Source organism: Maniola jurtina, chromosome 13 (assembly GCF_905333055.1).
Source record: "Maniola jurtina chromosome 13, ilManJurt1.1, whole genome shotgun sequence".
NCBI lineage: Eukaryota > Metazoa > Arthropoda > Insecta > Lepidoptera > Nymphalidae > Maniola > Maniola jurtina.
Genome location: NC_060041.1, coordinates 9,148,721 through 9,161,304, shown reverse-complemented (window position 1 = coordinate 9,161,304; position 12,584 = coordinate 9,148,721). Strand labels below are relative to the sequence as shown.

The 12,584-nt window shown below is 34.0% G+C and overlaps 3 protein-coding genes across 7 annotated transcripts in view; 1 reads left to right on the top strand and 2 right to left on the bottom strand.

The window, feature by feature from the left end:
• LOC123871470 (ubiquitin carboxyl-terminal hydrolase 32) overlaps window positions 1-3,817 on the bottom strand; it is a 35,153-nt gene extending 31,336 nt beyond the window's left edge. For all 5 annotated transcript variants that reach the window (XM_045915306.1, XM_045915308.1, XM_045915309.1 and 2 more), the window contains exons 1-3: window positions 3,609-3,817; window positions 3,302-3,536; window positions 2,833-3,151 (exon numbers count right to left, since the gene is read on the bottom strand). In XM_045915306.1, coding sequence (XP_045771262.1) covers window positions 2,833-3,151; window positions 3,302-3,536; window positions 3,609-3,666 — 612 coding nt within the window. In that variant the 5' untranslated portion in view covers window positions 3,667-3,817. The remainder of the gene's footprint in view (window positions 1-2,832; window positions 3,152-3,301; window positions 3,537-3,608) is intronic.
• A 612-nt stretch (window positions 3,818-4,429) lies between these two features.
• Window positions 4,430-8,700, top strand: LOC123871472 (T-complex protein 1 subunit zeta). Its single transcript, XM_045915311.1, has 6 exons — window positions 4,430-4,657; window positions 4,951-5,150; window positions 5,635-5,774; window positions 6,316-6,463; window positions 7,026-7,219; window positions 7,707-8,700. Exons 1-6 carry the CDS (start codon window positions 4,521-4,523, stop codon window positions 8,481-8,483), a joined length of 1,596 nt encoding a protein of 531 aa, XP_045771267.1. The 5' UTR covers window positions 4,430-4,520; the 3' UTR covers window positions 8,484-8,700.
• A 335-nt stretch (window positions 8,701-9,035) lies between these two features.
• Window positions 9,036-11,524, bottom strand: LOC123870951 (CDP-diacylglycerol--inositol 3-phosphatidyltransferase). Its single transcript, XM_045914466.1, has 5 exons — window positions 11,326-11,524; window positions 11,229-11,290; window positions 10,980-11,114; window positions 10,257-10,574; window positions 9,036-9,822 (listed from the first exon to the last, which is right to left on the bottom strand). The coding sequence occupies exons 2-5, from the start codon at window positions 11,275-11,277 to the stop codon at window positions 9,662-9,664; spliced, it is 663 nt and encodes a 220-aa protein (XP_045770422.1). The 5' UTR covers window positions 11,278-11,290; window positions 11,326-11,524; the 3' UTR covers window positions 9,036-9,661.
• Window positions 11,525-12,584: the final 1,060 nt, after the last annotated feature.

Here is a 12,584-nt window from a genome sequence, read left to right as displayed (position 1 = left end):
TATGCAATGTGTACTCGTAAAAATTAGGAAATAACCTGTGGCTAGTTTATATTTCCTCAATAAAACCACTTAACACAGATAAAACGGGAAAATAATCGAATATGAAATAACTAGTCATGATTGCACTAACTATTTGACTATTGACACTTGTCACACCATGAGTACTCCTTTTTAACCCTTGATCCAAAAAGAGGGGTGGTTATAAGTTTGACGTGTGTATCTGTGTATCTGTTTGTGGCACCGTAGCTCCTAAACTAATGAACCGATTTAATTTAGTTTTTTTTTGTTTGAAAGGTGGCTTGATCGAGAGTGTTCTTAGCCAAGGAAATCGGTTCAGCAGTTTGAAAGTTATCAGCTCTTTTCTGTTACTGTAACCTTCACTTGTCGGGGGTGTTATAAATTTTTGATTAACACTTGTTTATTAACTTTTTAGTATGGAGATATTCGTTGGATGGCTCTGCCAAGTATCAGCTTGATGCATTGGATTCGGTGGATCGTCACGCTAGAAGATTCATTGGCGATAAAGCGCTGGTCAGTTCTAAGCTTCAAAGTTTGGAACATCGTCGGCGCAAGGTTGTCTGTCTGTCGGTGTTTTACAAGATATATTTCGGAGAGTGTGCTTGAGAACTATTCCACCTAGTTCCCCCCTCGCCCTTTTACGAGGCATCGCCAAGGTCTGCATTAATCCTACATAGTCGAAATCCCACGGACCCGTACCAAGCGTTTTGCTTCCCCGTTTCTGATACGCACTGCTAGAGTATACAATGATCTTCCCACTTCCGTTTTCACCTGGCTATAGTATTGGTACCTTCTAAAGAAGAGTGAAAATAGCCACTTTTTGGGCACGTGCGCTTTACCTTAGGCTGCATTTTCTCCTGCTTGGAGTGATTACAGTCAAGTGCAAACCCATTTATTTATATAAATAAATAAATCTAATCGTAAAAAAACTGCACCAGTTTTTTAATTTTTTATTTGCATGGTGGCTATTTTGAAATTCGTCAGCTTGGTTTTTAATTATTTGTTGTCATAGCGGTAATAAAAAGAAACACTGAAAATTAAATACTCTACCTATTATGGTTCATGAGATACAGCCCACTGACAGAGACAGACAGACAGTGGAAGCTTAGTAATAAGGTCCCGTTGGGCACCTTTTGGGTAAGGAACCCTAATGACATAATAAATCAAGAGTCAGCAAGAGACAATTATAATTAACTACTTACTGTTTACTTTGAAATAATGAATATAAAAATAATAATGTTATAGGAAAAATATTTTACTTGGGGTTATTGTCATAAATAAACATACATAAAGATAACAGAAAATAAATGTTGCAGATATAGTGTTAAGTAACAGAATAAAAGTACCTATCCATACTATAATATTAAAAATGCGAAAGTGTTTCTGTCTGTCTGTTAGCTTTTGATTTAACCTATTTCGATGAAATTTTGCACAGAGATAGCTTGCATGCTGGAGAAGGATATGGGCTATTTTTAATCCCCGAAAATCAAAGAGTTCCCAAAGGATTTAAAAAAAACCTATATCCACACGGACAAAGTCGCAGGCATCATCTACTTGTCTATATTTTTGATTTAATTCTGGTGTTGGTACAATTAAAATTCAGTTCCAAGGTCTAGGCTGCTATACTATACTTAAAGAAAGGTATTATAAAAGTAATGTAAAATTTCCAATCGTGCCCGTAGATGGTCAGTTTGACCTCCCTGACTAGACAGTTAAATGCCAATCATCTACTTTCTTTATATATCTATTTCATGTGTAGTCTTGTTTCTTGGATATAGTCACAGTTTGCGACAGTTAGGGAACTTCTAACAAACAATAAAACTAATTTGACAGATGTCAAATGTTAGTAAATTTAATGCAGGTAGCCCTCTTTTTCTATGATTTCACATCAACATAGCCTATTATTTGACATATTGTAGATTCAGGATCAAACCGAGAGTTCCCTCACTCTAGTTCACTCTGATATAGTTTTAACAACAGATGACAGCTGGCAGCTACCTTGCACAAAGAATTAGTTTAGCCATCCAACGGGGCAACGCTGCTAGTACCCTGGGTATTGAAGTTTTATTCAAATTAAATTAATTTTAGTTTTATTAAATTATTTTAGTAGTTTTAATTTAGATTTAGAGCTTATTTTACAAATGATTAACAGAAATAAATATATTTGTAATAGTGGAAATAAGTGAATTACCAGAAACTAGTTTTAAATAGTGTAATAGTAGTTTTTAGATTTAATCAATCAACCTTAAATGCTAATTATGTATTGAATTTTCTATCAATATGAAAATCTTATTTATTATTATTATATTTTAATGTCATTTAGATAACTTTGAACTCTATTTTAATAAGTATTCAAAGGTGTCTGCTCTTATCACTGACATGTATAGGTGTTTCATAATTATTATTCTGTAACATTCACTGTTGCTGATAAGTGATAACTAAAAATAGTTCAATAATAGTATTGACTTATATTATTACTTAATTACTAGGTAATGCACAGCATGTTGATGAACAATAACTGTACAAAGTTTTAACTCAATTTGATGAACAAGACACAAATACATAACAAACAGATAATTACTCTACAATAACTCCTACAGATTTAGAATAATTAGATGATAGAGCTTTAAATTTTATAGCAACATTTTTAATTTAAAAAAAAAAACAAAGTATAAATTTTCATATAACTTATCCTGCATATTTTCAGAATATATACCCAGTGACTAAATTATGCTAGATTTAAGTTTTTTTTATATCATTATTATATTACATTATTATTTTATTATATATTTTGATCAGTGAACATACACTTACCCTTTCCTCTAAATGTGTGACTCCAGCAAGGCTCTGGTAAAACGTAGGCGTCTCCAAGTCCTGAGCCACATTGCCTTTATCACAGAGCAGCCACTTAGAAAGCACTGTAGCATCCTTGTGTATGAGTAGCCATGATCGGAACTGATCAAATGTGACTCGTTCTCCACTTCCAAACAAACTTGTTAATATTTCTATGGTACGGTGAGCTTCTGTTACATGTAGGGATGTATTCTCCAAGTGTAAAGCTCGTGCAAAATCTCTCTTGTATATGTATGTGCCATTATCACTTTGATTGTTGACATATAATGTCCAGAGGAACCTGTTGTTTGGATTAAAAAAATCTGAATTTTACAGTCAATCTTTAAAATTTATGTCTACTTTTATCAAGCAAAAATTTAATTTATCTGAAATAAGTAAACTAGAAAAAAATTCGATTGAAAGACAATGTTTACATTCCTTCTTCACTTACTTTATTTTCTCCTCAATATTGCCTTTCGTGAGAACAACGACACCGCAGAGCAAGTCCTTGAACGTGATGCCCCGCTTGGTTCCACCACAAGCCTGATACAACCACTCGGAAACTTCGTGCGGGACTCCATCACACAACACTTCATGGACGAAAGCATCCAAACTCAAGGCCGAACCATTCGCCCCAGCACATCTCTTAAACGCCTCACGTATACGCCTTAACTCACTATCAGACACTGCAAATTAAACAGTAAATTGGCGAGATTTCTATGGAAAATACAACGCACTTCATTTAGAACACTAAATACCTCGCTTTGCTGCATCGTCGTACGAAATAAAACTTGGTTTAGAATCTTTCACACCCATGTTCACTTTTTTATAACAATCACAACATTTTTAGGCGTAATAAATACAAAGAAATAAAAAATACTACAGCTGACAGCGCACGTCCTATGATCAACGGCCATATTGAATATTTTTATTTTTTTCCATTATCAAAATGCCAAAATGCAAGTTGACGGTCACCCGTCACAGCGAGAGATAAAAATAGATGAGGTAGATAATCTTTGCAATTCTATTTAACCTATGGTCACAAAGTCTGGAATGTTATTGGTCTGTGGTCTGGACTATTGGACTTAGACCTTGGACTATTGGCTCAGTCAAAGAATCAAGGTAGTCCACCTAGTGCCACACGCGTAAAATGTATACCCGAAAAGGACAAAACGACAAAACAAATAATACTTATGAATGAAAAGTTATATTTCATAATTTACACTCGTTACGAATGTTACAGCCGATCATCAATGCATCATAATTATTGGCTTAAATTTAAAACAGAAAACTAATTAAAAACTTGAAATATTCTCAATGAATTATAAAAAAAATGTGTTGTGTCCATGTTGTGTCTTTATCACCTTTCAGGGCTTTTTCATGCACTCAGCTTGGTAGGTATTCAAGGTATTTTGATGACAAGTTTCGCCTTGATTCTTTGTGTGAGATTATTCGCAACTGGCAAACCAATATTGGTAACATTGGTTTTGTTACCACAGACTGCATTGGGCTCTGGGTTCTATGTAGACCTTAGACAGATGATAGAAGTACTATCATAGACATATATCTACAGAATTTATTTTGTCTATAATTACCTCTCTTGTTCAACTCAGGGTGATTGTGGTGTGATTTCTTTACAATAATTTTTTGGGTTTACTAATTCTAAAACAATGTCCGCTATAAGCCTATTAAATCCTAAAGCTGAGTTTGCGAGAGCAGCTCAAGCTTTAGCTGTGAATATGTCAGCCGCAAAGGGCATTCAAGATGTAATGAAAACTAACCTCGGTCCTAAGGGTACAATGAAAATGTGAGTTAATTTTTCTATTTATGGATTTATTAGCTTTGTGCATGTTTTAGAACCTATTTTCCAACAGTAGTTTTATGATACGCATACCATTATTGCGGTGCAACATAAATTAATGTCAATATAAAGACTTCAGATATCATGTGGTTCCAGTTACCGGTACAAAAATCACGCCCAAGCTTTCTTTAATGTTATTAATTTTAGTTTCTCTATTTTTCACGCTGCTAGGCCAGAACAAAAGTACCCAAAAACAGATTCCTTTTAAATGTTTAAAGGTGTCTAAACTTTTTTGAAAGGTTGGTGTCTGGTGCTGGAGATATAAAGATAACAAAAGATGGAAACGTGTTGCTTCACGAGATGCAGATCCAACATCCAACTGCTTCGCTCATCGCTCGCGCTTCCACTGCTCAAGATGACGCTACCGGCGACGGCACCACCTCCACTGTTCTGCTGATTGGAGAGTTGTTAAAGCAGGCTGACATTTACATCAGTGAAGGTATTTCCTACATATATTTCCATCTATAATAATAATATATTTTTGATAACTTATTTAGAAGCTAAAAAAAATGGTTTTCCTATTCCAAATGGCTATATACCTCTAAATGTCACACTTTGCACAAGGTTTAGGACATTCTTACAGTAAATAAACTTAACTTTATTACTTCCTAATAGGTAATAGTGTACAAATAAACTGTAGGACATCTTTGTTTATGTTTTAAGTAAGCTGAGGAAATAGTAGAATAATATGCAAAGTTGTCTTATGTTCTACACAACCTACATAGATGTAGGATGAAATAATTTCAAAATAGGTTGGATGAATCTTTTTAGTATCTGTGCAAAACTATTTCAATTTGTAGGAATTCTATTTTGCTGAAATATTTTTGCTAGAAAAGAGGAAATAGACCTTTATTGATTTGTCTACCTTTGAGATAGAGAGAACAATCCAGGAATGTATAAATAAAGTGATAATTTTTCTAAAGGTCTGCACCCAAGAATCCTCACTGAAGGTTTTGATGTTGCCCGCACTAAGGCTCTCGAAATATTGGAGTCTATGAAAATTCCCATTGAGATTAAGAGAGAAAATCTGCTTGATGTTGCTCGAACTTCATTGAAAACTAAGGTAATGTTTAAGTAATAGTAATGTCCTTACTGAATTTTGGCCACAGCTGTCAATATCCACAGAGATTATCCATCTGCAGGAGTAACATTATAGTGCACAAACACAGGTGCACTCTCTATTCTTTTACTCTCATAGTCTGATGCAACAGGAGAGAGATCAGGCGCAGGATGAACAGCTTTACATGCTCTCTGAAGCAAGGGGATAAAACACTGCCAATTGAATAAAACACTGCCAACTTGGTAACTCCAGGCTACTACTGAGAATTTCTTGATAAAACATTTCAGGCAGGGAATTAAACTTAGAGCTTCATTAAACATGCTAACCACTAGGACTAGACCAACAATAAAATTTAATAGCACTTGTTTAATAGTGAAGGAAATCATAGTGAGGAAACCTATGAGAGTTCTCCATTATTTCATCAAAAGTGTGTGAAGTCTGTCAATTTTCACATGGCCAGCATAAAGGAGACTCATAGAGGAAATGATGAATATTAATAATGTAGGTAATTACTAATTACAAATTGTTACTTTGTTTCCTACAGGTGCATCCAAGTCTAGCCGATGTGCTAACTGCTGCCTGTGTGGATGGTGTGTTAGCCATACGCACGCCTGGCAAGCCTGTTGACCTGCACATGGTGGAACTCATGGAGATGCAACACAAGACTGCTACAGAGACCACACTTATCAAAGGTATCTTGTGCAGTGTGTTTTAACTGGAACAGTACACCAAATCCAGGTGCAGGGCATCTGTCTTCCAAACCAGTATCAAGTCTTTTTTTGTGAAATCAATTTTGGCATAGTTAATTTTTTGGTCAAGGGAGTTGTCCATAAGAATAAATAAAATTGACTTAAGTTTCTTTTTATGCCGATCGACTCAGTTTCATTTCATTGTATAGGAAGAAAAACATTGACAGCAGAAGTTGGTCTCTATCCAGTTCCACAGATCCCTGTTACTTTTTTAAATAACAATAGGTTCAAAGTGGGTTAAATTTTCAAAAAAGTCCATTTTGAAACAAAATTGGATCAGTCCAATAAGATCTTAAAAATGCCTCAGTTTTTTAACTGTCCTGTTAATTTTATGGACTAGTCCGGGTTTGTTCCCAATGAATTAGCTAAATAAGGACAAGAAGAAGTATGGATTTAATAAACTGCTGTGGCAGGCTAAGATGGAGCTGGCAAGCGGCCAGTTCCACCTTAGCCTGCCACAGCTCCGTCAAATAAGATTGCAGTTTCAAGAATGATAATGTTTCAGGTTTGGTGATGGACCATGGAGCTCGTCACCCAGACATGCCAAAACGTGTTGAAAACGCCTACATCTTAACATGCAACGTTTCCCTTGAATATGAGAAGACAGAAGTTAACTCGGGCTTCTTCTATAAATCAGCAGAGGATCGGGAGAAACTTGTTGCAGCTGAGAGAGATTTTATTGACCAGAGGGTTCAAAAGGTAAATACTGTATTAATGTAAGTTGTAATGTCCACTAAAGTTGAACTAATGTAACAGATCACATTTCACATCTGTCAGTTACATATATTAAATACTAGCTTATGCCCGCGACTTCGTTCGCGTGGATGTAGGTTTTTAAAATTCCCGTGGGAACTCTTTGATTTTCCGGGATAAAAAGTAGCCTATGTGCTAATCCAGGGTATAATCTATCTCCATTCTAAATTTCAGCCCAATCCGTCCAGTAATTTTTGCGTGAAGGAGTAACAAACATACACACACACATACAAACTTTCTCCTTTATAATGATAGTGTGATCTATGTGGGTAATCCACATGGATATTATTTTCTTTTGAAGGAACTGAATTTGGGGACCAAAAGTAGCCTAAGTTTGCAAGCTAACTCTGTAGTATGTACCAAATTTCATCAAAATCGATTGAAAGGATGGGCTGAAAATCCTAAGTGCTATAATGTTAAAATTTGGTTTCAGATCATTGCTTTGAAGAAAAAATTGTGTGACGGTACCAACAAGTCATTTGTGGTTATAAACCAGAAGGGCGTCGATCCCCTTTCACTAGATGCTTTTGCAAAGGAGGGTATAATTGCTCTCCGTAGAGCCAAGAGACGCAACATGGAACGCCTAGCTTTAGCCTGCGGAGGTACAGCCATGAACTCCGTGGAAGAACTGTCAGAAGAACACCTTGGTTATGCTGGATTGGTTTATGAACACATTCTAGGAGAGGACAAGTATACATTCGTTGAGGAATGCAAGAACCCTCAGTCCGTCACAATTCTTATTAAAGGTCCCAACAAACACACTCTCATTCAGATTAAAGATGCTGTGCGTGATGGCCTTAGAGCAATCAACAATGCAATTGAAGATAAGTGTGTGATGCCCGGTGCTGGCGCTTTCGAAATCAAAGCTAACATGGAACTGCAGAAGTTTAAGGACACAGTTAAAGGCAAGGCTCGTCTTGGCATCCAAGCATATGCTGAAGCTCTATTAGTTATTCCGAAGACCTTAGCTGTGAATTCAGGGTTTGATGCTCAGGATACGATTGTAAAACTTCAAGAGGAATCGCGTCTTAGCCCTGACCCTATTGGTTTGGATTTAAGCACCGGTGAACCGATGAAGCCAGCCGATTTAGGAGTATATGATAATTACATTGTGAAAAAACAGATTATTAACTCCTGTTCAGTTATCGCCAGCAACCTCCTTCTCGTAGATGAAATCATGAGAGCTGGAATGTCTAGCCTTAAAGGATAACTTTTTAGTATCACTGATTTGCTTATCCATTAAAATGTTTAATTTACTTCTAACATGTAATCTTTTAGTTAACAATGCATTTGTTGCAACTGTAAGCTGTCTTGACTGGGTTAATGGTGCCTAGTGCTTAAAATTTCAGCATTATTTTAATGAAATATAATTGCTTAATATTAATAAATTAATTATTACTAAAGCTAATAAAAACCTTAAAAAATAATGCTGCTTTTTTCTTTTACCTTTATTACCTTTTACTCAAAAACTGTTTTCACTTGAAAAAAACTTTTTGTCAGGTGAAAACTTCTGTTGATAACTAAACTAAAATATTTAGGGTTCCCTGTTATATGAATTAATGCAACATGATGGATATTGCACAAGAATCACGCTTGTCCAAAAAAATATTGATTTCATTTAGGAAGGGAAAAAATGGGAAATGTTTTATTTTATACATCTGCAATAAAAATGTTTTACAGGTTTATTTTTTATGTTAGGTGAAACATAAAAATAAACCCACTTTCTGTTGAAGTAAATAGGGCTTCTAAATAACTCCACTGATTTTGACAATATTATGTATTTATTTCTGTAGGTGCTTATTAAAATATGGAATTAACAATCAACACAAGTTTCAGTTATCTCAAAATACCTACCAAATAACACATTGAGAACAATAATTTATGTTGACTAGTAATGATTTAATAATATTAAATAGGAAGTATTTCTACAACAAAACAATCTGCATAAATAGCGTCAATATCACAGAATAATAAATTAATATTAAATGATACATTTTTAAAAAATATACTTATTTTACTTTGATCAAATTAAATAACAGTATACTTATTGGCCCAGTTAAAAATAATAAATAAATACATATTTGGATCTACACATCAACTCTATAAATGCATGAATAATAAAAATAATTTTCCAAATCCAACTACATAAACACTATTCTTAAATCTAAAACATCAAGAGAATAAAATATTATTATTCATTTTATTAAAGAACTTATACCTAGTCCAAAATAATACTATAATCAACTTTTTCTTGATGTTTCATAAATGTAATATCACTTGAAGCTACAGCTGTAAAAATATTTTTGGCATTTTATAAAATTCTTTTTGGAAATAAATTACAAAACAGAAGGTACAACCAAATGGAAAAGAAAAGCTTTGCAGTTGTATTCAATTGTTTTGCTTCTGTGCGATGGCTGCTCGTTCATTGACATCTATAATAGACAGGTTGATAGAAGCTACAATACCATGTAGCACGGAAATGCCAGCCTTCACAACTGCAACTGGCATAGATATCAAAGCTATCAGTTTGAATAACCCAATTCCCATTACTGAAAAGGAAAAACAATTTTGAAATGAAAAAGAAATAAGAATCAGTCTTTTTACTTATTAATTGCTTTATTTTCTGCTTAGTGGTGCAGAATGGGTCTATTATATAATTTTAACTGGGTGTCAATTATTATTACTTTGTATCACTTAAAAGTTTAGATGAAACTTTGGCAGTACCTAGCAGTAAATGATAAGAGACTTGCAAAATACAGTACAGTATTAAGTTTGACCAAAGTCTAGACAATCTATGTACTTATGAAATAATTTTCATATTAAATGGTTTTATTTTTGAGTAATACAATATATACTTTTTTTTAGTATATTATTAAGAAAATTAATTTTGATAATATTTCAGTATATTGTGCCATTATATTCTAAGTTGTGTTATAGAACCATTCCTGTTTATTATAATTAATTTAAGGCTTTAAAGACTCACCTGTAGGTCCTGTATAGAAGTACATGACATATAAAGCAGCGTAGAATGCTTCATTTCCAGCGCACATAAAGAACAGGACATTCTTATTTGTATAGTATAGATGCATTATAGGATTTTCTCCCATATCAATAAACTTATGAGATGTCTTTCCTTGCAATGTGGAAGTGTGCAAGTAAATCCAGTGGCAGGTTATATCAATGACCATAGACATTTGGAACCAAAATGTATATTTAGGATAGAATGTTGCGAGAGTCATCATAAGGCCAGCAGTGCCAGCACGGTCTGTCAATTGATCCAACATTGCTCCGAATTTGGTGCCTAAAATTTTTAAGAGATCATTAATAAGTTCAAAAGTGGAAAATTGTGAGTTATGTCTAGAAGTGATTTATGTGTATTCTCAGAGTTTCTTCAGATATACATATTCAGTAGGTGCCAAGTAATTGTAAAAATGCCTCCTGAAAATTCAGACATTTAAACCTGCGAACTTGGTAAAAATCATACTCAATATGATAAAAATTCAGAAATTTGAATCTACGCCTAAAAATTTACACCTGCTGATTACAGCCAGAGTATATTGAATAGAAATCATTTAGTTTTCCTACTCATAATCAATATCAAAAGACTTAAGAACCTACTACTTAATACTACTTAATATTGGGCACTTTTCATTTAGTCATAATTAGATTAGGGCTTAGTAATCACTTTATATAGGTAGGTACTCACTTTGATTGAACATTCGAGCGGCGTGTCCATCAAATGCATCAAGCAAGGCCGAAGTAATATAACATGTGCATGCCAATACACAGTGCGTCGGCATAAAATAGAACGATATAATCGCCAGAACAACTCTGGCAAATCCTGGAATGACAAATCTTTTGAAATAACAACAATGTTATTTGAACGATATCAAAGTATTTAATTTTACAATCCATGTTAAAAGTAAGTAGGTATATAACTACTGTAATAACTTACCAATTATGTTTGGAACAAACAAAAAAATATTTTCCTTTGACTCAGCCATGATGTTGGATGAGACCTAACTCTTGAACTCCCAAGTTTTTATCATAAACTGAATGCCGATATTGACTGAACAATCGTTAGGTAATGATTGTATATATTACTTGTATCTATCAATATTTTAATTCAATTAGCTGGAAAGGCGCAAAATGATTTACGAATCCAAAACCCAAATAATTCTTTTCTTTTTATTCTGGTCGGTGCCTTCAAATTTAGAGATGCACGATCCAAACAAAGAGTATGACGTATGTAAACACTATGGATCCAAATTCCAATCCGATACGTTTTAGTACCTATCGATATTCGTTACATGGTACGATACTACAAGATACAAATATATCGTTCTAGGAATGAATGGATCGTAAATGACCTATCATTATCTAGTTAGAATGTTTTGGCGCGTATTGACAATGATGACAACTCATCAATCGAGTAGGTAACTGTTATGAGTAACATGGTTGATGTACATACATCAACACCATCTCCAAACCATCACAAGCCGACAATGTCGACTGCTGAGCATGGGTCTTTTCTTAGAATGAGAAAAGTTTATTCATATATTATCATAAGCCACACAGCTTTCAGAAGAAGGATTCTTAAGCATGTAGGTAAGTTTCCTCACGATGTTTTCTTTCACCGTTAAAGCAAGATTTAATACATTATAATAGCTGCTTATTACTGAGTTATGTTAATTATTATACGCTTTCCATCCCGATCCTTTTGCTAATTATTTGTTTTGCTTTTGATATCCGGAGATCGTTATTAACTGTACCTACACTTTTTCATTGATAATAATTAAATAACAAGAAATTGTGTATGTGTACTTATAAGAATGGCTCCATCAAGAAAAAACGTTAAGTAGTTGGTAGGTATCTTAATATAGTTCATTTATTCGTGAAAATTGAAAAACTATTACAATACTTATACGATTCAATATAACCTTAATATCGTATCGCATAGTTGCGATTAGGGTTGATCCAAACTTTGAATGCTTTTTTGTACCTACATACTTGTAGGTATCAATACTTTGGATTCCAAAGTATCGGTGCAAGTACAAGGATCGTGCATCCAGTGGCATCCATCATGCACATCCCTTTTTCATTGAGTTTGACATTGACATTTAACATTTTTAATTTTATAGTCTAAGCTTTGGATACTAGCTTTTTGAGCCGATATTCATTCACACACAAGATCAAATGAATAAATAAATACTTAACTAATTATTTATAGCAAATCAGAGTTGGTAAAATTTGAGCGATGCTAAAGTTAGCTAAGCGTTGGTGATGCTTTTTATTCTTGACTTCAACAAGA